Source organism: Carcharhinus amblyrhynchos, chromosome 13 (assembly GCF_965287045.1).
Source record: "Carcharhinus amblyrhynchos chromosome 13, sCarAmb.v2.hapA, whole genome shotgun sequence".
In the NCBI taxonomy this organism is placed as follows: Eukaryota; Metazoa; Chordata; class Chondrichthyes; order Carcharhiniformes; family Carcharhinidae; genus Carcharhinus; species Carcharhinus amblyrhynchos.
In genome coordinates this window covers 8,233,275-8,257,847 of record NC_137336.1, presented here as the reverse complement: position 1 = coordinate 8,257,847, position 24,573 = coordinate 8,233,275, and the positions used below count along the sequence as shown (strand labels likewise).

At 49.1% G+C, this 24,573-nt stretch overlaps 1 protein-coding gene across 1 annotated transcript in view; it reads right to left on the bottom strand.

Moving 5' to 3' along the window:
* tnip1 (TNFAIP3 interacting protein 1) overlaps nucleotides 1-23,322 on the bottom strand; it is a 47,449-nt gene extending 24,127 nt beyond the window's left edge. The window contains 10 exon segments of the mRNA XM_080201263.1: nucleotides 104-169; nucleotides 541-584; nucleotides 587-636; nucleotides 5,201-5,338; nucleotides 7,523-7,617; nucleotides 10,146-10,340; nucleotides 16,412-16,480; nucleotides 19,180-19,277; nucleotides 20,502-20,642; nucleotides 23,121-23,322. Coding sequence (XP_080057389.1) covers nucleotides 104-169; nucleotides 541-584; nucleotides 587-636; nucleotides 5,201-5,338; nucleotides 7,523-7,617; nucleotides 10,146-10,340; nucleotides 16,412-16,480; nucleotides 19,180-19,277; nucleotides 20,502-20,642; nucleotides 23,121-23,286 — 1,062 coding nt within the window. The 5' untranslated portion in view covers nucleotides 23,287-23,322.
* Nucleotides 23,323-24,573: the final 1,251 nt, after the last annotated feature.

The window sequence follows — 24,573 nt, the reverse complement described above, 5'->3', positions numbered from 1 at the left end:
TATTTGGTTTCTGTGAATCTTTTATCTCAGCCCGGATAATAACGGGCTGCTTTTCCCTCCTTTCCCAATTCCCAGAGGAATCGCGAGCCCTTTACGGTTTTACCTTTTGCTCGTATTGCTGCTTCATACTCCGGAATTGCTGATCCCACTGTTTGTTCACCTCCAAAAGCTAGAAATTAAACATTAGACCATTAGAAACAAAAAAACATTCTACAAGAAGCGATGACAGATAAATGTTAAACAGAGCGAGTGAGAGAGAGAGAGAGAGAGAGAGAGAGAGAGTGCAAGAACCTGGGCCAGAGAGTGCAGGTGAGGTCAAAGAGCGAGGTGACAAGTAAGAGCAGGGAGAGTGAGGGCAACAGGGCTCAGCCGAGCAAATGAGAGAGACAAAGCGACAGAGTGAGTGGGAGGACCAGCCACAGAGCGAGGGAGAAGGGGAGAGGGAGAGAGACACAAACATACGCAAATGTGTAAGCACACACATGCACAAGTGCATGCACGGACGGGCACACAGACACACATAACTCTGGCAATGCTGACCTCTTTTCGCTGCTGTTCCAAGGCTGTGACTTTCTTTTCCATGCCTCCAATACATTTTTCTCACTGGATCCCTGCTGTTCAGTTGTTTTTGAAGTCATTAAAACAAGGAAATATCCATAATTATAAATTACCAACGTATTTCATCATACAAATCACTAATCTGTGATTAAGTACATTGGTCATGCTAAATTCTCCCTCAGTGTACCCGAACAGGCACCAGAATGTGGTGATTAGGGATTTTCACAGTAACTTCATTGCAGTGTTAATGTAAGCCTACTTGTGACACTAATAAATAAATAAACTTCTACTTTTAACTGTGTTCAAGGGAAAATCCAACACTATCAGCACAGAGTAAAGCTCCCTCTACACTGTCCCCATCAAACACTCCCAGGACAGGTACAGCACGGGGTTAGATACAGAGTAAAGCCCCCTCTACACTGTCCCCATCAAACACTCCCAGGACAGGTACAGCACGGGGTTAGATACAGAGTAAAGCTCCCTCTACACTGTCCCCCATCAAACACTCCCAGGACAGGTACAGCACGGGGTTTAGATACAGAGTAAAGCTCCCTCTACACTGTCCCCCCATCAAACACTCCCAGGACAGGTACAGCACGGGGTTAGATACAGAGTAAAGCTCCCTCTACACTGTCCCCCATCAACATCTCCCAGGACAGGTACAGCACAATGAGTACTCCCTCATTGTATGACTCTCTTATGGTAGTCAAATGCCTCATCATCTAATTATGAGAACATAAGAACATAAGAAATAGGAGCAGGAGTAGGCCATCTAGCCCTTCGAGCCTGCCCCGCCATTCAATTAGATCATGGCTGATCTGTCGTGGCTCAGTTCCACTTTCCCGCCCTCTCCCCATAACCCTTAATCCCCTCTCTTATCAAGAACCCATCAACCCGCTTCTTAAAAATATTTAGCGAGGCAGCCTCCACCACTTCAATGGGCAGAGAATTCCAGAGATTCACCACCCTTTGAGTGAAGAAGTTCCTCCCAACTCCGTTCTAAACCGCCTCCCCTTTATCTTGAGGCTGTGCCCCCTAGTCCTACTGTCTTTTTTGAGCGGGAAGAGTCTCTCCACCTCTATCCTATCCATCCCATTCATCATCTTATACGTCTCAATGAGATCTCCCCTCATTCTTCTAAACTCTAACGAGTACAAGCCTAGTTTATTCAGCCTCTCCTCATAGCTCAACCCCCTCAACTCCGGAATCAGCCTAGTAAACCTCCTCTGCACTCCCTCCAAGGCCAAAATATCTTTGCGCAGGTGTGGCGCCCAAAAATGCACACAGTACTCCAGTTGCGGCCTCACCAATGCCCTATACAGCTGCAGCAAGACCTCCCTACTTTTATATTCAATCCCCCTTCGCTATGAAGGCCAGCATCCCATTCGCCTTCCTGACCACCTGCTGTACCTGCAAGCTGGGTTTTTGCGACTCATGCACAAGGACCCCGAGGTCCCTCTGCACCGTCGCCTGCTGCAGTTTTTCACCCCGTAAGTAATAGTCCTTCCTACCATTCTTCCTACCAAAGTGGACCACCTCACACTTGCCAACATTAAATTCCATTTGCCATTTCCTGGCCCATTCGCCCAGCCTATCCAGATCCTTCTGCAGACTCTCCACACCCTCCGCACAATTTGCCTTTCCCCCAATCTTGGAAATGTCCTTCTCTACACATACGCACCTCCCCTCCCCCCCCACCAGGTTGCCGCTTCACGCTCTCATCTGAGCCTGGAAAAATTTATCAATTTTGCTTCCAATTTCCACCCCTCTATCACCTTCACATCCCTGACACTTCCCTTCCTTGACCTCTCGGTCTTCATTTCTGGTGATAGGCTGTCCACTAGTATCTATTACACATCCACCGACTCCCGCAACTTCTTTGACTTCAGCTTTTCACGCCTCAACACCCTGTGAGGACTCCATTCCACTCTCTCAGTTCCTTCATCTCCGTCGCATCTGTTCTGATGATGCCACTTTCCAAAATAGCACTGTCAACGTGTCTATTTTTTCCTCAGTTGTGGTTGACAAGGCTCTCAGCCGTGTCTGACCCAACCCCTGGGCCACTGCTCTCACCCCCTCCCAGAACCAGGACAGGATCTCCCACGTCCTCACTCTTCACCCCACCAAGTCCATGCCACCTTTCCCACGCATTAACCGAAGGTGCAGTACCTGCCCCTTCACCTCCTCGCTGCTCACTGTCCCAGGGCCTAAACACCCCTTTCAGGTGGAGCAGCACTTCTCGGGCACCTTGTTAAATCTGGCCTATTGCATTCGCTGCTCCCGATGTGGTGCAGTCTACACCGAGAAGCCGGACGTAGACTGGGTGACCACTTTGCTGAACACTCTCGTTCCATCTGCAAGCTGGACTCAGACCTTCTGGTCACTTCCAACTTCAACACCCCACACCCCCCCTCACCTGTCCACGTGTGTGTCCTTGGCCTTTTGCAACGCACTAGTGAACCCCCAACGCAAACTGGAGGGACAGCACCTCATCTTCCACAGCCTTCCAGACTGAACACTGAGTTCAACACTTCCAGGCCATCTCCACCTCCACTGATTTTATTTCACTTCTTCTCTTCACCTCATTCATCCATTTTTAATCATTTTTCATTCTCATTTTGCCACTTCTCCAATCTCACTCACCATCTTCTGCCCTCGCCCTCCTACAGGGCAATTGCCACATTCCTCAAGTAGCCCCTTAACCATCTGTACCTGCGTTCTGTTATTCATACGTTCTGATCTCTTAATGCACGCTTTTAGCACCTTCTTAGCCTTCTTCATAAGAACATAAGAAATAGGAGCAGGAGTAGGCCATCTAGACCTTCGAGCCTGCCCTGCCATTCAATAAGATCATGGCTGGTCTGAAGTGGATCAGTTCCACTTTCCCGCTTTCTCCCCATAACCCTTAATTCCCTTGTCTATCAGAAATCTATCTACCCGCGACTTAAATATATTTAGCGAGGCAGCCTCCACCACTTCAACGGGCAGAGAATTCCAGAGATTCACCACCCTTTGAGTGAAGAAGTTCCTCCTCAACTCCGTTCTAAACCGCCCCCCTTTATCTTGAGGCTGTGCCCCCTAGTCCTACTATCCTTTCTAAGTGGGAAGAATCTCCCTACCTCTACCTTATCCATCCCCTTCATTACCTTATATGTCTCTATAAGATCCCCCCCTCAGCCTTCTAAACTCCAACGAGTACAGACCCAGTCTATTTAGTCTCTCTTCATAGGCCGACCCCCTCATCTCCGGTATCAGCCTAGTGAACCTTCTTCGTCATCATTTACATTCTCTTTGTCTAAATATAGCTCCCTACCCTCACAGTACTTTTTTTATTCATCCATGGGACATGGGCATCACTGACTGGCCAGCATTTATTGCCCATCCCTAGTTACCCTTGGAGGGCATTTGAGAGTCAACCACATTGCTGTGGCTCTGGAGTCACATGTAGGCCAGACCGGGTAAAGATGGCAGATTTCCTTCCCTCAAGGACATTAGTGAACCAGATGGGTTTTTCCGGCAATGGTTTCATGGTCATCGGTAAATCGTTAATTCCAGATTATTTTTATTGAATTCAAATTCCACCACCAGGATTTGAACCCAGGCTCCCCAGAACGTTAGCCGAGTTTCTGGATTAGTAATCTAGCGATAATCCCACTATAGGCCATCACCTCCCTAATAAATCTTGTCTGAATTTCTTTGCTCTCAGCTCTGAGGAAGGGTCACCCAGACTGGAAACGTTGGCTCTATTCTCTCTCCGCAGATGCTGTCAGACCCGCTGAGATTTTCCAGCATTTTTCTGTTTCGGATTCCAGCATTCCTGAATATTTTGCCTTTAGTTTATTACAGCACGGGGTTAGATTCACAGTACGTTGGGAAATTTTGGAAAATTTAGCCAGCTCTTCACTCCAGCAAGTCCTCACTTGATTAAATTCCTGAAATATCTTTACGTGAATGACGGATTCCTGGAGAAATTGATGTGAAGCCATTCCTTCTCCAGAAAAATCAGGACAAGTTGTAACACTGAAGCTTACAAGTGAAGCACAGCACATCCCAATAACTTCAGAAATGTAATACACCGTTCGAAATACAATCGATAAACACAATTACATCCTTAAATAAAATTTACAGCACTCACCTCAGTACCAGGCTCCATCTAGAGGCGGGCCTTGGTCAGTGCGGGCGACGCAACTCCTGACTCCCTGCAGTGACCAGCCCCTGCCACCAGACGGAGAGGGCAGCACTGAGCAGGAGCTCAGAAGGGCAGCCGGAAGTCGGGAGGCGCTGGGGAGCAGATCCCGATTGGAGTCAGGGTAGATCTGAGGATGGGGTGGGGCAAGAGCAGGGGAGGGGGCTTGGGGAGTCATCAAAAAGGTTTTGGTGGGGGGGGTTGGCGGGAGGAGGGGCAGTGTGAGTCGGCAAGGGTCATTGTCTGACCACTGTCTCATTGCTGTTTGTGGGATCTTACTGTGCATGATAACGGTTGCCAGGTTTCCTGCATTGCAACTTCACAAAATAAACAGTAACGGTCACAATAACACTTGAGGAACCTCCCGAGGTTGCTGGTGCCACAAAAATGCAATTTGCTAGTGCAGGAATAGGCGTGGGCGAGTGCAGAATGTTCTGGGCCTGTGGATTACTCACCTGTTGCAGTGCAGCTCCTTCCAGTAATCTGTCCGGCAGCTCGTGTTTCGAGGCAGCCTCGAATACAGGGGCCTGCGGGACCCCCTCTTTCTGCTCCATCTTCTCTGCCACCAATTTCTTCAACTCCAAATTCTCGTATCTGCAGTGGGGGGGGGGGGGGGGGGGGGGGGGGGGTTGGAAAAGAGCAAAATTGAAGAGATTCTTGGGGCATCTGGTCACCCCACGCCATCCGCTTGGCTTGTCAGAAGGCTGCAGAATTCTGCGGGGGGAGATGGAGATTCTGATATAAGGCCATCGAGGTTTGTGCTCCCCCAGTTGGCGTGGCCTTTCCCACCACCTGTCCCGGGCTGAGGGAGTGCTGCACTGTCAGAGGTGCCGTCTCCTGGATAGGAAGTTAAAGCCAGCCCCTGTCAGCTCTCAACGAGAAAGGTCCTCATGTCATTATTTCCCGGGAGAGCCTGGAGATTGACCCCTTGGGCTCTGGACCACATTTACCCCACATCTCACGTCACAAACACAGATTCTCTGGTCATTATCGCATCACTGTTTGTGGGAGCTTGCTGTGCACAAATTGGCTACCGTGTTTCCTACATTATAACAGTAACAACACTGCAATCACGGAGCTGTTACGGTGCAGAAGGGGGACACCGGGTCTCCGAATGCAAAACTCAGTAAGTCCCACTCTCCTGCCCTCTCTCAGGAGCACTGAACATTCACCCTTTACAAATAACTGTCCAGTTCCCTTTCAAAACCCCAATGGAACCTGCCCCCAACCACACTCTCAGGCAGTGCATTCCAGATCCCAACCACCCTCAGTGCAAAATAGCTCGTTTTCATATCAGTTTTGCTTCTTTTACCAATTGCTCGAAATCTGCGGCCTCTCCTTCTCGCTCCTTGCACCAGTGGGAACAGTTTCTCCCTTTCTACTCTGTCCAGATCCCTCAATAATTTTGAGTATCTCTCTCGAATCTCCTTTTGGCTTTTTTGCTCTCCGAGTGGAACAGTCCCAACCTCTCCAATCTCTCCTCTTAACTGGGGTTTCTCATACCTGGAAACATTCTTGGAAAGCTCTTCTGCATTCAAATCTTAAGAAATCTGTGGTGCCCGGAACTGTCCACAGTATTCCAGCTGAGGTCCAACCAGTGTCTTGTACAAGTTCAGCATAACCTCCTTGTTCTTGTATATATACCCCTATTATACTCTGTACCCCTATTAATAAAGCTCAGGATACTATACGCTTTATTAATGGTTCTCTCCACCTGTCCTGCCACCTTCAATGATCTGTGTACATATTCACCCAGTTCCCTCTGCTCCTACACCCACTTTATTGTCAAACTCAATATTTTATCTTGCGTTTCCATGCTCTTACCACTAAAATTAATCACCTCGTGAATCATTTCTCTAAATTGAACTTCATCTGACCTTTCTCCACCCACTCCACCAAATTGTCCATGTCCGTCTGAACTCCTGCACTGTCCTCCTCGTAAGAACATAAGAAATAGGAGCAGGAGTAGGCCACCTAGCCCTTCGAGCCTGCCCCGCCATTCAATAAGATCATGGCTGATCCGAAGTGGATCAGTTCCACTTACCCACCTGCTCCCCATAACCCTTAATTCCCTTAACGATCAGAAATTCCTCATTCTCACAACTTCCAAGTCTTGTTTTGTCTGCACATTTTCAAATTGTGCCCATGTATGCCAAGGTCACAGTTGTTAATACCACAAAGAGCCAGAGTCCCGACACTGACCCACCGCAAACCTTCCTCCAACCCAAAGAACATCCATTCACCCAGTCCAAAGATTAGATGGATTGGCCATGCTAAATTGCTCCTTAGTATCAGGGGGACTAGCTAGGATAAATGCATAGGGTTATGGGAATGGGGCCTGCGTGGAATTGTGGTCGGTGCAGACGGAGTGGGCTAAATGGCCTCCTACTACACTGTAGGATTCTATGATTCTGCTCTCTGTTCCCCGTCACTTGGCTCATTCCAGATCCATATCTCTTTTGTCCCATGAGTTCTAAGTTATGAGTAAGTCTGATGAGTGATGCTGTATCAATGCTCTTTGGAAATCCACATACACCACATCAACAGCACTGCCCTCATCGACCCTCTATGTTATCTCTTCCTCCAGCAACTTCACTCAACACAATTTACCCTCAAGAAATCCAGAGCTGCTTTCCTTAAATCAACCTAAAAACTTGTCCATCTGACAGTGACTCTTATCCCAGGTTATTGGCCATTTGTTTGGCTGGATAGACACTTTGGGCTTTTGGAGATGGTGGAAGGTTTTCGGGAAATGGATGTTTCAGCCTGTCCACGTACTTCATTTTCTCCATCATTTGATTCTTCAGATTGAGGTCATCCTCCAACTTCTTGCGAAGGTCTTCATTTTCGTTCTGTAGCTGTTCACAGAGAGTCTGAAACAAGAGAGAGGGGGAGACAAGAGAGAGGGGGAGAGAGGGGGAGACAAGAGAGAGAGAGAGAGAGGGGGAGACGAGAGAGAGAGAGAGAGAGAGAGAGGGGGGGGGACAAAAGAGAGAGGGGGGGGAGACAGAGAGAGAGAGAGAGAGGGGGAGACGAGAGAGAGAGAGGGGGGAGACGAGAGAGAGAGAGAGGGGGAGACGAGAGAGAGAGAGAGAGAGAGGGGAGACGAGAGAAGGGGGGGGAGATGAGAGAAAGAGAGAGAGAGAGGGGGAGACAAGAGAGAGAGAGAGAGGGAGACAAAAGAGAGAGAGAGAGAGAGAGAGGGAGACAAAAGAGAGAGAGAGAGAGAGGGAGACAAGAGAGAGAGAGAGAGAGAAGGAGACAAGAGAGAGAGAGAGAGAGAGGGGGAGACAAAAGAGAGAGAGAGAGAGGGGGAGACAAAAGAGAGAGAGAGAGAGAGGGAGACAAAAGAGAGAGAGAGAGGGAGACAAGAGAGAGAGAGAAGGAGACAAGAGAGAGAGAGAGGGGGAGACGAGAGAGAGAGGGAGACAAAAGAGAGAGAGAGAGAGGGAGACAAGAGAGAGAGAGAGAGAGAGAGAAGGAGACGAGAGAGAGAGAGAGAGGGGGAGACAAGAGAGAGAGAGAGAGAGAGAGGGAGACGAGAGAGAGAGAGAGAGAGGGGGAGACAAGAGAGAGAGAGAGGGGGAGACAAGAGAGAGAGAGAGAGGGGGAGACGAGAGAGAGAGAGAGAGAGAGGGGGGGAGACCAGAGAGAGAGAGAGAGAGAGAGAGAGAGAGGGGGAGACAAGAGAGAGAGAGAGAGAGAGAGAGGGGGAGACAAGAGAGAGAGAAAACCATCAGCCCATTTACAATCTCACAGCATACAATCAGCACAGCATTGCTCAGATTCTCCCCCACACACAGTCCAATCCCACTGCCTTTCAATGATATTCTTATTTCTAAAGCAACCATCCCCATTTAAAATCTCAAACTATAAAATATCTTTAACAGAGTGAAATATCCCAAGGTGCATCACTGGAGTGATTATTAAACAAAATATAAAATCCAGCCAAGCCCCACAGCACCCTGACTCGGGACTATATTCCTGTTCCTTCACTGTTACTGGGATGGCACTGCTGCCTCACAGCGGCAGGGACCCGGGTTCGAATCCCGGCTTGGGTCAGTGTCCGTGCAGAGTTTGCACATTCTCCCCGTGTCTGCTGGAGTGGGGCAACTAGGGGACCTTCATTGCAGTGTTAATGTTCGCCTACTTGTGACACTAATAGATTTTAAAAGTCCTGAAACTCCCTCTCAAACAGCACTATGGATGTACCTACACCACATGGACTGTGGTGATTCACGAAGGCAGCTCACCACCCCACGCTCTCCAGGGCAATTAGGAATGGGTAATAAATAATGGCCAGCCAGTGATGCCCTCATCCCAATAATTAATTTAAAAAACAGACCCCCAGCAATGTGGTTGACTTTTAACTGCCCCTGAAATGGCTGAACAGGGTACTCGGTTCAAGGGGCAATTATGTAGGGGCAACAAATATTGGGTCAGGGAGGGAGTGAGGGAGGGGATGTGAGGGCTGGGGAGGGGGTGAGGGAGGGGATGTGAGGGCTGGGGAGGGGGTGAGGGAGGGAGGGGCAGGGGAGGGGGTACCTGTCCTGGGAGTGTTTGATGGGGACAGTGTAGAGGGAGCTTTACTCTGTATCTAACCCCGTGCTGTACCTGTCCTGGGCGTGTTTGATGGGGGGACAGTGTAGAGGGAGCTTTACTCTGTATCTAACCCCGTGCTGTACCTGTCCTGGGAGTGTTTGATGGGGGGACAGTGTAGAGGGAGCTTTACTCTGTATCTAACCCTGTGCTGTACCTGTCCTGGGAGTGTTTGATGGGGACAGTGTAGAGGGAGCTTTACTCTGTATCTAACCCTGTGCTGTACCTGTCCTGGGAGTGTTTGATGGGGGGACAGTGTAGAGGGAGCTTTACTCTGTATCTAACCCCGTGCTGTACCTGTCCTGGGAGTGTTTGATGGGGGGACAGTGTAGAGGGAGCTTTACTCTGTATCTAACCCCGTGCTGTACCTGTCCTGGGAGTGTTTGATGGGGACAGTGTAGAGGGAGCTTTACTCTGTATCTAACCCCGTGCTGTACCTGTCCTGGGAGTGTTTAATGGGGAGACAGTGTAGAGGGAGCTTTACTCTGTATCTAACCCCGTGCTGTACCTGTCCTGGGAGTGTTTGATGGGGGGGGGACAGTGTAGAGGGAGCTTTACTCTGTATCTAACCCCGTGCTGTACCTGTCCTGGGAGTGTTTGATGGGGACAGTGTAGAGGGAACTTTACTCTGTATCTAACCCCGTGCTGTACCTGTCCTGGGAGTGTTTGATGGGGGGGACAGTGTAGAGGGTGCTTTACTCTGTATCTATAGTGGGAGTGTTTGATGCTGAAATGGGAAATGTTTAAATTATGCACTGTTATCACTAATCAATGCCCCAGCAGAGTGAATGCTGCCCCCTACCTGTAGGATGGTGGTCTTGTACTCGTTCTTCTGCACTTTGGAAGAAAGGCGGTTGAAATCGACAGCCATTCTGCCCAGGTGGGCTAGCAGCTCCTTCCTGTTGGTCTCCTCAGCGAACAGGCTCAGTGAGCTCTCCAGTCGCTGCAGATGGACAGACACATTTCCATCTTCAACTGCCAACTTCTGCAGCACGTCCTGAATCAGGGAGGACAGAGGACAACCAATCACAGTCAGACCTGGACAACAACAACAACAACAACTGGCATTGATATAGCACCGTGCTGCCCAAAAATTTGGTGAGAGATTGCCAGCAAGGACTGTCTTAAAAGGAGGAAAGCTCGGTGGAGAGATGTAGGCTGGGAGTTCCAGAACTCTGGACCAGGCAGCTGAAGTCAAGGCCACCAGTGGCGGAGAGATTAGATTTGGAGATGTGTAAGAGGCCAGGATTCGAGGAACACAGAGATCGGAGAGAGTTGGGAGTTGGTCACAGAACCCGAGCACGATCATGGGAGGATATGAAAACAAGGTGAAGAATTTTAAAATGGAAGTGTTGCCAGACCGGGAACTCCCAGGTTATCCAGCAATCCAGGATAGCATTCAATCTCCCGACTTAAATATTTTTTATTACCTCGCTAAATATTTTTAAGACGCGGGTTGATGGGTTTTTGATAGGAGAGGGGATTAAGGGTTATGGGGAGAGGGCGGGAAAGTGGAACTGAGCAGCGACAGATCAGCCATGATCTTATTGAATGGCGGGGCAGGCTCGAAGGGCTGGATGGCCTACTCCTGCTCCTATTTCTTATGTTCTTATGTTCTTAACTCCAAATCTCCTTGTTTTGTTACTTTTCATTCCTTCGATTTTCCAAGTTCGGCCGCTCCACTGAAAGGTCGCGTGGACATCCTGTTTCTCCACGTATCCTGGCCAGCTCGCTTCTCCTCACTCGAGTCCCGACTCCTGCCTTGATGGCGATAGGAACAGGTGGAGGCCATTCAGCCCCTCAAACCTGTTCTACCATCCCGTCAGCTTTTGGCTGATGTGTATCTGAACTCCATGGTTAAGATACTTCGGATTGGCGACCTTTAACCCTCTTGTCCCAACAAGAATTCGTCAACGAAATTTTGAAGTGTTCAATTAACCAGTTTTTTTGGGAGGTGGGGGGGTGGGGGGTGGTGGGGGGGGAGTGAGTTCCAGATTTCCATGCCCCTTTGGGTGAAGATTCCTGACAAACTGAGCAGGCCATGTCTGTAACTGCCTCGGAGTTAACTCCGACCAATAAAAGTTGGGCTTCCAAGGCTCCTCTGACAACCTCCAGATGTTCAAAAGCACCTTACAGCCAATGACGCGCAGTCACCGTTGTAACGTGGCGGGCATTGCGCGCACAGCAAGATCCCACAGAACAGCAATGCGATAGTGATGCTGGTTGGGGGGGGGGACAAATGCTGGTTCCACCGGGTAGCACTCCACTCGCTGTGTGCGCCTGCCAGCCAATGTAGTGTAAAGATGCCTGGCAGAGCAAGGGTTAACGGACTGGAGAATTGTACCACCCACAGTATAATGCAAGGAGCCACATGGTAATAGACTTGGGGAACAGACTGGAAGGAACATGGGAGCAGCACCATGCCTGCCAGTAACTCGGACCTGTACATAGTTAAGGATCACCAATAAATAATTAATGTCTAAACTTACAAGTCTCATGATCTTACCAACGAGGCACCAATCCAACCCAATAACACGCCTCTTCGGCCAAGAAAAGGGGGGGGTAAAATTAAATTAGGTCTATCCAGGAGGGCAGACAAGGCTGAAGTTTAACCCCGCAGCCAAAAGACAGCACCTCCGACACTGCAGCATTCCCTCAGTACTGGCACGAGAAGGCGGCAGCCTAGATTGTGATCAGCTGCGATGCCCACTGCAGTCAAAGAGCCAGCCAAGATTCACGTATTGATTCTGACTGCTATAAAAGATGCTGGTAAAGTGTAATCGCCCCAAAGGAAGGGAGAGAACAAGCGTCCCGCAAGAAGATAATTAAATAAAAACTCCCGACTGAAATTTTAGTTAGCAAAATCCGCTGATGTTAATCAGAATCCCTGCTTTTGGGTTGGAAACCATGATTAAATCCTGCAGACACAGGGAGGGAGAAGGTGAAGAGGACTGTAATCAGAGGGAGGTCCCTTTATAAATCGCCCTCCCCTCCCATTGCCGTGTTGCTTCATCTTGGGAAATTGCGTGACCCAGATGTGTAACATAATCACTCATAACTGGTGACCTTCATGACTCACCAGTTACGCAAAGACAAAATTCCCAGAACTGCCCCAACCTATTTCAGCCAAATAGTCAAATGTCTCAAGACCGGCAATCGGCAGCTCGAGAAAAGGAAAAAGAAACACCAGTACAAGAACACGCGTTCCTGTAGCGTCGCTTCCCGACCCACAGGACATCCCAGAGGTTTAATCGTGCAGTTCAGGGGGGTGGGGGGTCCAAAGCAGCTGGACAGCAAGTGAACAGAAGGTGGAAGTCAACAGATTAAACAGTCAAGTCGAGGAACAAATGTTACAGGAGGGAGGAGACACAAAAAGACAAAATGTGCATTAAATCTGGAGTAAGTGCTGGAGATAAGACTCAGCGTTATCAGGCATCAACAAATGAGGAGAGGGAGAGAGAGAGAGGAAGACAAATCAATGAGACTTATTTAAAATCTGACCCAAAAACTGACCTTATAGAAACAGAAAAGATTATGAAGGGAATAGACAAGATAAAAGCAGGGAGGTTGTTGGCGGGTGAAACCGGAACTAGGGGACACAGCCTCAAATTAAGGGGGAACAGATTTAGGATTGAGTTGAGGAGGAACTTCTTCACACAAAGGGTTGTGAATCTGTGGAATTCCCTGCCCAGTGAAGCAGTTGAGGCCACCTCATCGAATGTTTTTAAGGCAAAGATAGTTACATTTTTGAACAGTAAAGGAATTAAGGGTTCTGGTGAGCAGGCGGGTAAGTGGAGCCGAGTCCATGAAAAGATCAGCCATGATCTTATTGAACGGCAGAGCAGGCTCGAGGGGCCGAATGGCCTACTCCTGCTCCTATAATCTAGAACCCTACAGTGCAGAAAGAGGCCCTTCGGCCCATCGAGTCTGCGCCGACCACAATCCCACCCAGGCCCTACCCCCAAATCCCTACATATTTTACCCACTAATCCCTCTAACCTAAGCATCCTCGTACACTAAGGGGCATTTTTTTTTAAACATGGCCAATCAACCTAACCCGCACATCTTTGGACTGTGGGAGGAAACCAGAGCACCCAGATGAAACCCACGCAGACACTAGGAGAATGTGCAAACTCCTCACGGAGAGACCTGAGCCGGGAATCGAACCCAGGTCCCTGGAGCTGTGAAGCAGCAGTGCTAACCACTGTGCTACCGTGCCGCCCCTAGTTCTTACGTTCTTAACTGCAGTTAATACAGTGGAACTTGGTGAAACTACTACAACCGGGGAGAAGGTACTCAGTAAACTGAAAGGTATAAAAGTCCCCAGGACCTGATGGTCTACACCCCAGGGTGTTAAGGGAGTTGACAGCAGGGACAGTAGATGCAACAGTTATGATATTCCAAAATTCCCTGGATTCCGGAAAGGTACCGGGGGAACTGGAAACACGCTTATGTTAAGCCCGTATTTAAGAAGGAAGGGAGAGAGACAAAAAATGGGAAACTACAGAGCAGTCAGCGTGACCTCTGTGGTGGGAAAGTTGCTGGAGCAAGTCATTAAGGAGGAGGTGACTGAACATCTGGAACAGCAATGCTCAATTCACCAGAGTTAGCACGGTTTTGTGAAGGGCAAGTCTTGTTTGACAAACCTGCAAAAGCTCTGAGGATGAAACCAGCAAGGTAGATTTGATTTATTGTCACATGTATTAACATACAGTGAAAAGTATTGTTTCTTGCGCACAACACAGACAAAGCGTACCGTTCGTAGAGAAGGAAAGGAGAGAGGGCAGAATGTACCGTTATAGCTAGGGTGTAGAGAAAGAGCAGCTTAATGCCAGGTAAATCCATTCAAAAGTCTGACAGCAGCAGGGAAGAAGCTGTTCTTGAGTCAGCTGGTACGTGACTTTTGTATCTTTTTCCCAAAAGAAGAAGGTAGAAGAGAGAATGTCCAGGGTGCATGGGGTCCTTAATTATGCTGGCTGCTTTACCAAAGCAGATGGAGTATAGACAGAGTCAATGGTTGGGAGGCTGGTTTGTGTGATGGATTGGGCTACATTCGTGACTTTTTGTAGATCCTTGCGATCTTGGGCAGAGCAGGAGCCCATACCAAGCTGTGATACAACCAGAAAGAATGCTTTCTATGGTGCATCTGTAAAAGTTGGTGAGAGTCATAGCTGACACGCCAAATTTCCTTGGTCTTCTGAGAAAGTAGAGGCGTTGGTGGGCTTTCTTAACTATAGTATCGGCATAGGGGAACCAGGGCAGGTTGTTGGTGATCTGGACACCTAAAAACTTGAAGCTCTCGACCCTTTCTCCTTCGTCCCCATTGATGTAGACAGAGCCATATTCTCCTTTACACTTTCTGAAGTTGATGACAATCTCCTTTGTTCTGTTGACACTGAGATTTGATTTGATGTATTATTGTCACATGTGTTGGGATACAGAGAAAAGTATTGTTTCTTGCGTGTATACAGACAAAGTATACCGTTCACAGAGAAGGAAACAAGAGAGTGCAGAATGTAGTGTTATAGCTAGGGTGTAGAGAAAGATCAACTTCATGCAAGCTAAGTCCATTCAAAAGTCTGACAGCAGCAGGGAAGAAGCTGTTCTTGAGTCAGTTGGTACATGAGCTCAAACTTTTGTATCTTTCTCCTGATGGAAGAAGGTGGAAGAGAGAATGTGGGGATTCTGTAGATGTGATCTATCTGGATTTCCAGAAGGCATTTGATAAGATGCCACAAAACAGACTGATTCAGAAGCTTAGATCCCAGTGGGGTTGGGGTAGAGTAGTGGGTTGGATTGAGGATTGGCTTAAGGAAAGCAGAGGGTTGAGATAAATAGGTCCTTCTCCAGTTTGCGATCTGTAACCAGTGGGGTCCCGCGGGGTTCAGTTCTCGGACCACAACTACTTACAATCTACTTCAATGATCTACAAAGAGGGATAGAGTGTAACAGAGCAAAATTTGCTGACAACACAGAAATAGGCTGTGATGAGGAGATAACAAGTTTACAAATGGATATTGACAGGCTAGGGGAATGGACCAGAATCTGGCAGATAGAGTTTCATGCGGATAAAGTTAAAGTTATCCATTTTGGCCTGAAAAATAAAGGGGCAAATTATTATTTAAATTAGAAACAGATTCAAAAGACTTCTGTGCAGAAGGATTTGGGTGTCCTTGTGCATGATTCTCAGAAAGCAAGGAGACAGGCAGAATGTTGTAAGGAAGGCAAATGGAATCTTGGCATTTATTGCAAAGAGTCTAGAGTATAAAAGTAGAGAAATGTTTTTTACAATTGTATAAGGCATTGGTGAGACCGCACTTGGGGATTGTGTTCAGTTTTGGTCACTTTCCTGAGCGCCGCACTGTCAGTCAGAGGGTCAGCGCTGAGGGAGTGCTGCACTGTCAGAGGGCCAGTGCTGAGGGAGTGCTGCACTGTCAGAGGGTCAGTGCTGAGGGAGTGCTGCACTGTCAGAGGGCCAGTAATGAGGGAGTGCTGCACTGTCAGAGGGTCAGTACTGAGGGAGTGCTGCACTGTCAGAGGGTCAGTGCTGAGGGAGTGCTGCACTGTCAGAGGGTCAGTGCTGAGGGAGTGCTGCACTGTCAGAGGGTCAGTACTGAGGGAATGCTGCACTGTCAGAGGGCCAGCGCTGAGGGAGTGCTGCACTGTCAGAGGGTCAGTACTGAGGGAGTGCTGCACTGTCAGAGGGTCAGTGCTGAGGGAGTGCTGCACTGTCAGAGGGTCAATGCTGAGGGAGTGCTGCACTGTCAGAGGGCCAGCGCTGAGGGAGTGCCGCACTGTCAGTCAGAGGGTCAGTGCTGAGGGAGTGCTGCACTGTCAGAGGGTCAGTGCTGAGGGAGTGCTGCACTGTCAGAGGGTCAGTGCTGAGGGAGTGCTGCACTGTCAGAGGGTCAGTGCTGAGGGAGTGCTGCACTGTCAGAGGGTCAGTGCTGAGGGAGTGCTGCACTGTCAGAGGGTCAGTGCTGAGGGCGCGCCGCACTGTCAGAAGCTAAAGCGAGAAAGAATGTCCAATGTCCCAAAAGAATGTTAAAGAATATAAGTAACACTCACCACAGCTTCTTCTTCCTTTGTCTCTTTCTTGTCATCTGGACTCACCACTTCAAACTCAGAGGATGAACCCTTTGGAATTAAACAACTGTATTTACAACCAATTCTAAACCATCGTCAAAAGTACTTGAGATGGAATGAACTTCATTCACTGCCAGGTGGAGGGACTGAGATAGGGAATTCTCTTTAAATACATACCCAGTTCCTGATGGAATTATACCCAAGAACGCACTGCCGGAGGGGCACAAACAAGGACAGAGGTCATCGTGCCTGTGCTGTCTCATCAGGGAACGGGAGCAGGAGCAGACCATTCGGCCCCTTGAACCTATCCCACTACTCAATCTGATCAGGACTCACCTGCACTTTCCTGCTCACTGCCCAAATCCCTCGATTCCCTTAAAGCCTAAAAACTGGCTTTAATTTTAAAAATATTCATTCAACATTGTGAAGGCACAACTTACATTTGAGAGCAGGTTGACATTTAGAGTTACATTCATATAACTTCAAAGACAGAGATGCCAAAGCAGTCACAGATGTTATCATTGAAGAAGGAAGCTCGAAGATTTTGATGGGAGCTGGAAGCTTGTGTCACACTTGTTACTGAGACTCATGATATATAAATACCGGCATGTATTTGTGTTCCATGAGAAATCTGGCAGTCTATTCTTAGCAACCAGCTCTCGCAAAGCTCTGGAATAAAAGCCAAAGCTTTGAAATAAAAACCACTATATTTTGAGTCACTAACAGTCTCAGAGTTATTATTTCACCTACAACACCAACAATCGGTTGTCATTGTCACCATTATTGATACTAGCTCCCAAGTCCAGGTTTTACGAATTGAATTTTAACTCCAGCTGGGGTGATCTGAACCATCCATGACCTCAAAGCATTAGACCCCAAAGCATCTGAATTACTCATCCAGTGACATTATCACCATCTCCCCCTCAAAATTGTAGGATTCCTGGCTCAGGTCACTGTCTGTGTAAAGTTTACACATTCTCCCCATGTCTGCACGGGTTTCCTCCGGGTGCTCCGGTTTCCTCCCACACTCTAAAGAACATAGAACATAGAACACCACAGCACAAACAGGCCCTTCAGCCCACGAGTTGCGCCGATCACATCAACACCTATCTATAACCCCCAATCCCATAAAACCCCATATACTCATCCAGAAGTCTTTTAAAAGACCCCAGCAAGTTCGCCTCCACCACCACTGACGGCAGCCGATTCCACTCACTCACCACCCTCTGAGTGAAAAACTTACCCCTAACATCACTTCTGTACTTTCCTCCCCGCACCTTAAATCTGTGTCCTCTCGTAGCAACCATTTCAGCCCTGGGAAATAGCCTCTGAGAATCCACCCTATCCATTCCTCTCAACATTTTATAAACCTCTATCAGGTCGCCTCTCAACCTTCGTCTCTCCAGGGAAAAGAGATCCAGCTCCCTCAACCTAACTTCATAAGGCATGCCTCCCAGTCCAGGCAACATCCTTGTAAATCTCCTCTGTACCCTTTCAATAGCTTCTACGTCTTTCCTATAGTGAGGCGACTAAAGATGTGCGTGGATTGGCCACGCTAAATTGCCCCTGAGTATCCATGTGATGTTCAGTTAGATGGATTCGCCATGGTAAATATGTGTGGGGTTACAGGGAGAGGGCAGGGAAGGGGCCCTGGATAGGATACTCTGTCAGAGTTGGTACAGACACTATGGATCAGATGGCCTCTTCTGCACCAACTGTGGTCTATGATTGTAAGATTAGACCCCAGGCCTCATCTCCTTGTGGAGTACAAAATACAAAGCCTCCCTCTCCACTGTAACAATAATGTTGTTCCTTGGCAAATATGTGAGTTACACATTTTGATGGATAGGCTCAGGAGAGGTGGGGTTAAGGCCCATGTTCCCTTCCTGCCTTCACTATCATTTAATCACCTTTGGCCCTGACCTCTTTCCAGTGAGCTGCAACAGCTAACAAGATCTCCAAAGCAGAATCACTATTTGTGGAGTTTGATTTCTCTTTCAAAGAGAGAGAGACTCGGAGCAAGGAGTGAGGCCCAAGTACACAGGTCACTGAAAGTGTGGAGAAAGTAGTCAAGAAGGCATACAGCATGCTTGACTTCATCAGCCAGGGCACTGAGTTTAAAAATTGGCAAGTCACGTTGCAGCTTTACAGAACCTTAGTTAGGCCGCACTTGGAATACAATGTTCAATTCTGATCGCCACACTTCCAGAAGGATGTGGAGGCTTTGGAGAGGGTACAGGAAAGATTTACCAGGATGTTGCCCTGGTATGAAGGGCATTAGCTATGAGGATAGGTTGGAGAGACTTGGTTTGTTCTCACTGGAATGATGGATGTTGAGGGGCGACCTGACAGAAGTCTACAAGATTATGAGGGGCATGGACAGACTGGATAATCAGAAGCTTTTTCCTAGGGTGGAAGAGTCAGTTACTAGGGGGCACGGGTTTAAGGTGCGAGGGGCAAGGTTTAAAGGAGATGTACGGGGCAAGTTTTTTTTTTAACACAGAGGGTGGGGGGTGCCTGGAACTCGCTGCCGGGGGAGGTAGTGGAAGCAGATACAACAGTGACTTTTAAGGGGTGTCTTGACAAGTACATGGGGTGAGAAGTGGGGAGAGTTCTGAGGGCCAGAGGCCCTGGCAAAGAATGAGATGGGAAGTTGGGGCAGTTGGAACTAGAGAGGGAACTCAGACGCTCAACCCCCAGAGTATCAAGAGAGCAGAAGCCGCTGACCCTCAGAAGGGGTCAATACTCACGCTGGATGAAGGCTTTGTTTCAGTCTTGATTTCAGGCTCCAGTTTGCCAACTTTCTCTAAGTCACATTGCTGCTGACTGCCAGAACCTGGATGAGGATCTACAGCAAGAAATTGCTCATTAACTTCACGCTCTCACAAATAAAAATCCTTACGTGACTTAGCCTTTAAAATCATTCTGTATATAATGTTTGCCGCACAGAACGCTTCACGGAAAGGTTCCCTCTCCCGGCTTCGCTTGCCCCTGCTGTGTGGGGACGTGTCAGTCCTCCCACAGACGGGAGAGTGGAGAGTTCGAGTCCAGGGGTGGGGAACCTCCGACTGGGCTACACGTTCATTCAGGCCAAAGGGTTAACCTGGCCAATGAAATCCCGGGCAAAGTAACTGCGTGTGAACAGATAATAATTTCAAAGTGGAGGGCGAGGTGGGGGAAACAGACTAAAATAAGTCAAGGCAGGAAACCCTCAGGCTACAAGACTAATTTGAGTAAATCCTGAGGATGTGTCATAGAATCCCTACAATGCAGACGGAGGCCATTAGGGCCATCATGTCAGTACCAGCCACAATCCCACCCAAGCCCCATTCCTCCAACCCTTCATATTTACCCTGCTAATCCCCCTGATACCAAGGTTAATTTAGCATGGCCACTCAAACCAACCCGCACGTGGGCGGCGCGGTAGCACAGTGGTTAGCACTGCTGCTTCACAGCTCCGGGATCCTGGGTTCGATTCCCAGCTCGGGTCACTGTCTGTGTGGAGTTTGCGCACTCTCCCCGTGTCTGCGTGGGTTTCCTTTGGGTGCTCCAGTTCCCTCCCATAGTCCAAAGATGTGCGGGTTAGGTTGATTGGCCATGCTAAGAAATTGCCCCTTAGTTTCCAGGGATGCGTAGGTTAGAGGGATTAGTGGGTATAATATACGTAGGGATATGGGGGTAGGGCCTGGGTGGGATTGTGGTCGGTGCAGACTCAATGGGCCGAAGGGCCTCTTTCTGCACTGTAGAGTTCTATGATTCTATAATCTTTGGAGTGTGGGAGGAAACTGGAGCACCCATAGGAAGCCCATGCAGACACGGGGAGAACATACAGACTCCACACAGTCATAGAATCCCTGAGTGCAGAAGGAGGCCATTCAGCCCATTGAGTCTACACCAACCACAATCCTACCCAGGCCCTATCCCCGTAACCCCTCATATTTACCCTGCTAATCCCTCTGACACCAGGATTAATTTAGCACAGCTAATCAACCAAACCCACTTATCTGGACCCTTGTCACTAAAGACCAGACCCAAACCCAGGTCCCCGCTGCCGTTGCTTTTCATTTCATACCTTGTACGTCACTGGCCAGTGCTGGGCTATTCACATCCCAAGATGATAAACTTGCCGACTTCAGGCCATCCTGCCGGACTAGTTCCTCCACCTTCCGTCGGAGCTTGCAGGCTTCAGCCTGAGATTCCTCCAGCAGGTTACCTGGGGCAGAGGAATAGTTCACAAGGTTCACTCACACACATAGCTCCGGGGGAGAGGCAGAGGAAGCCATTCAGCCCATCGACCGCATCCCTCCCACAGCACACTCTCCCCCATCACGGACTCCATGCCCAGTCATTTAACCTCCTCCCACATCCTTGGTACGATCCCAGAATCACTCGATCCTGGAGTCAACTCCACTCTCCTGCATCCTCTGCAGATCCCTGGATTCCCACAGGTGTATCCAAAGCGTCGGGAACAAGTCCGGGGGGGAAACTAAAGAGAACGCTGGTCTTCATTTCATGGACAAGGGAGTAGGGGTCATGCTTCAGTCATACAAACCGCTGGTTAGACTCAGAGTCACTGAACAGTTCTGGACACCAAGAAAAGATACAAGGGCCTTGGAGGATGCACGGTGTACACTTACCAGAATAATACCTGGACTACAAGGATTAAATTACCAGAGACTTTAAACAAACTAGGTGTGGTACTCCCTGGAATTTCAAAGGTGATGTTCTGGGCTATACGCGAGTCCAGAGCCACAGGAATGTTATTGACTCTTAACCGCCTTCTGAAATCATAGAATTCCTACAGTGCAGAACTAGGCCACTTGGCCCATTGACTCTGCACTGACAACAACCCATCCTATCCCCCTAACTCCATATTTACTCTGCTAATCACCCTGACACTATGGGGCAACTTAGCATGACGTGGAGATGCCAGCATTGGACTGGGGTAAACACAGTAAGAAGTCTCACAACACCAGGTTAAAGTCCAACAGGTTTATTTGACAGTAAATGCCACAAGCTTTCGGAACACTGTTCCTTCACCAGGTGACAGCGTTCCGAAAGCTTGTGGCATTTACTGTCAAATAGACCTGTTGGACTTTAACCTGGTGTTGTGAGACTTCTTGCTGCAATTTAGCAGTGGCCAATCAACCTAACCCACACATTTTTGGACTGTGGGAGGAAACCGGCGCACCTGGAGTAAACCCACGCAGGCACGGGGAGAATGTGCAGACTCCACACAGACAGTGATCCAAGGCCAGGGAATCGAACCCAGGTCCCTGAAGCCGTGAGGCAGCAGTGCTAACCTCTGTGCCACCGTGTCGCCCCATGAAACATCTGCTGCAAGCCACTCATTTCAAAGGCGGTTAGGGGGTGGGCAATAAATGCTGGCCTTGCCAACATAAGAATAAAGAAATAAATGCAAGATCACAGCCCAACAGGATTCTGGCCTCAACATCCTCCCAGTATCTTGGCCTCTTGCCCAACTGTGACCGCAGCTGGTCAGCCATTTTATGGATGTACCTTAAGCTACCAAGACTCTGAACCCTTGAATAAACTTGCCGGGATTTCTGACCTCTCTAGCACACCCTCTCCTGCACTAAGCTGCTCCTTAATACCCAGTCCTTTGCCTAAGCACCCACTGGTCTTGGCTAGCACCTCCTTATGTGGCTTGGTGTTAAATTTTGGTTTGTAATGCTGCTACAAGGCACACCACACTGGGATGTCTTAGAGCATTATATAATCTAGTTGTTGCAGTTTTAATCTTAATTACTATTTTATGGTAAACCAGCAAAGTCTGTGGCTGGATTTGCTCCTTTAATACAACAGTAAAAGTATAAAGATTTGTTGTTTTCTATTATTTTCTATTTCTTTCTATTGCGAGGGAGTGGGGGCGGGGTTAAATCCAGTGCCTCCACCTGTATTCCTCCATCATTCCCATTGGCCTACATCAGAACAAAGCCCTCACATCTTCAGTGGAGCTAAGGATGAATTTACACACTGTGGAAGGGTTAATATTCCCAAAGGAAATCCCTCCATGGGACGGGCAAGCTGGGCGAACGAAAGAAATACGCAAAAACAGGCCATTCGGTCCCATGGCCCCATACTCTGTACAAGCATCCCGCCTCCCTCATCAACTCAGTCTACCAGCAGAATCTTCTAATCCTTTCACCTTTAAAGATATCCCTCAAATACATCCATACCATCCACCTCCATCACTCCCAGTGGTACTGAGTACCACATTCTAACCACTCTCAGGGAAAGGAATAACTCCCAAATTCTCTGATGGACTTACTACTGACTTGTTTATATTTAGGATAAGATTGTGAAAAGACCACAAGAAGAAGTAGTGAGTTCCTTAAAACAAAAATAGCTCACTACTGGGGTACATTGTGTGTGTGTGTGTGTGTGTGTGTGTGAGGGTGCAGTGTTTGATGGGGCACAGTGTGTGTGTGTGTGTGTGTGTGTGTGTGAGTGAGTGTGGGGAATTGGATGGGGTACTCTGTGTGTGTGTGAGGGGGAGATGGGGGGTGGTGGGGAGTTGGATGTATAGACAGATCCCAGCATCTCTTGCAGTTACGCTCACACCCAGCAGATGTCACTCCACCTTGTCCGGAGTTCAGTTGAGAGTCTAGATGTTGCTAAGTATCAGAACTAAAATATCACAAGAACCATTCTCCAGAGGCATCGTTACCTAAGCTTCTCAAGCCTTTCATCCGCTCCTTCAAGACATGGTTTTCTTCCACCAGTTGCTGGTAGGAAATGGAACTGGGGTCGTCTTCTTTGCTGCTGCCTTTCGATTGTAAAGGTCCACTCCCACCAGGGTCATAGATACGGTAGGGTAGCCGCCTTTCCATCATGTCTCCCTGTTCTTCATCCAGATCAACACCTTCACCTCACTGCAATCAGACACACTCCGTCAGTTTCAGCAACGCAACAGGATTCTAATCAAACTGGGCCTTGGATCCTCCTGGCAATTAATAAACACACCCATCCACCTCCCCACCCTCACACTGTACCCCATCCACCTCCCCACCCTCACACACAGACACTGTACCCCATCCACCTCCCCACCCTCACACACACACACACTGTACCCCATCCAACTCCCCACCCTCACACACACACACACTGTACCCCATCCACCTCCCCACCCTCACACTGTACCCCATCCACCTCCCCACCCTCACACACAGACACTGTACCCCATCCACCTCCCCACCCTCACACACACACACACTGTACCCCATCCAACTCCCCACCCTCACACACACACACTGTACCCCATCCACCTCCCCACCCTCACACACACACACACTGTACCCCATCCACCTCCCCACCCTCACACACACACACACTGTACCCCATCCACCTCCCCACCCTCACACACACACACACTGTACCCCATCCACCTCCCCACCCTCTCACACACACACTGTACCCCATCCACCTCCCCACCCTCACACACACACTGCACCCCATCCACCTCCCCACCCTCACACACACACACTGTACCCCATCCAACTCCCCACACACACACACACACACACACACTGTACCCCATCCACCTCCCCACCCTCACACACACACACACTGCACCCCATCCACCTCCCCACCCTCACACACACACACTGTACCCCATCCAACTCCCCACACACACACACACACACACTGTACCCCATCCACCTCCCCACCCTCACACACACACACACTGTACCCCATCCACCTCCCCACCCTCACACACACACACTGTACCCCATCCACCTCCCCACCCTCACACACACACTGTACCCCATCCACCTCCCCACCCTCACACACACACACTGTACCCCATCCACCTCCCCACCCTCACACACACACACAGTACCCCATCCACCTCCCCACCCTCACACACACACTGTACCCCATCCACCTCCCCACCCTCACACACACACACACACTGTACCCCATCCAACTCCCCACCCTCACACACACACACACTGTACCCCATCCACCTCCCCACCCTCACACACACACTGTACCCCATCCACCTCCCCACCCTCACACACACACACACACTGTACCCCATCCACCTCCCCACCCTCACACACACACTGTACCCCATCCACCTCCCCACCCTCACACACACACTGTACCCCATCCACCTC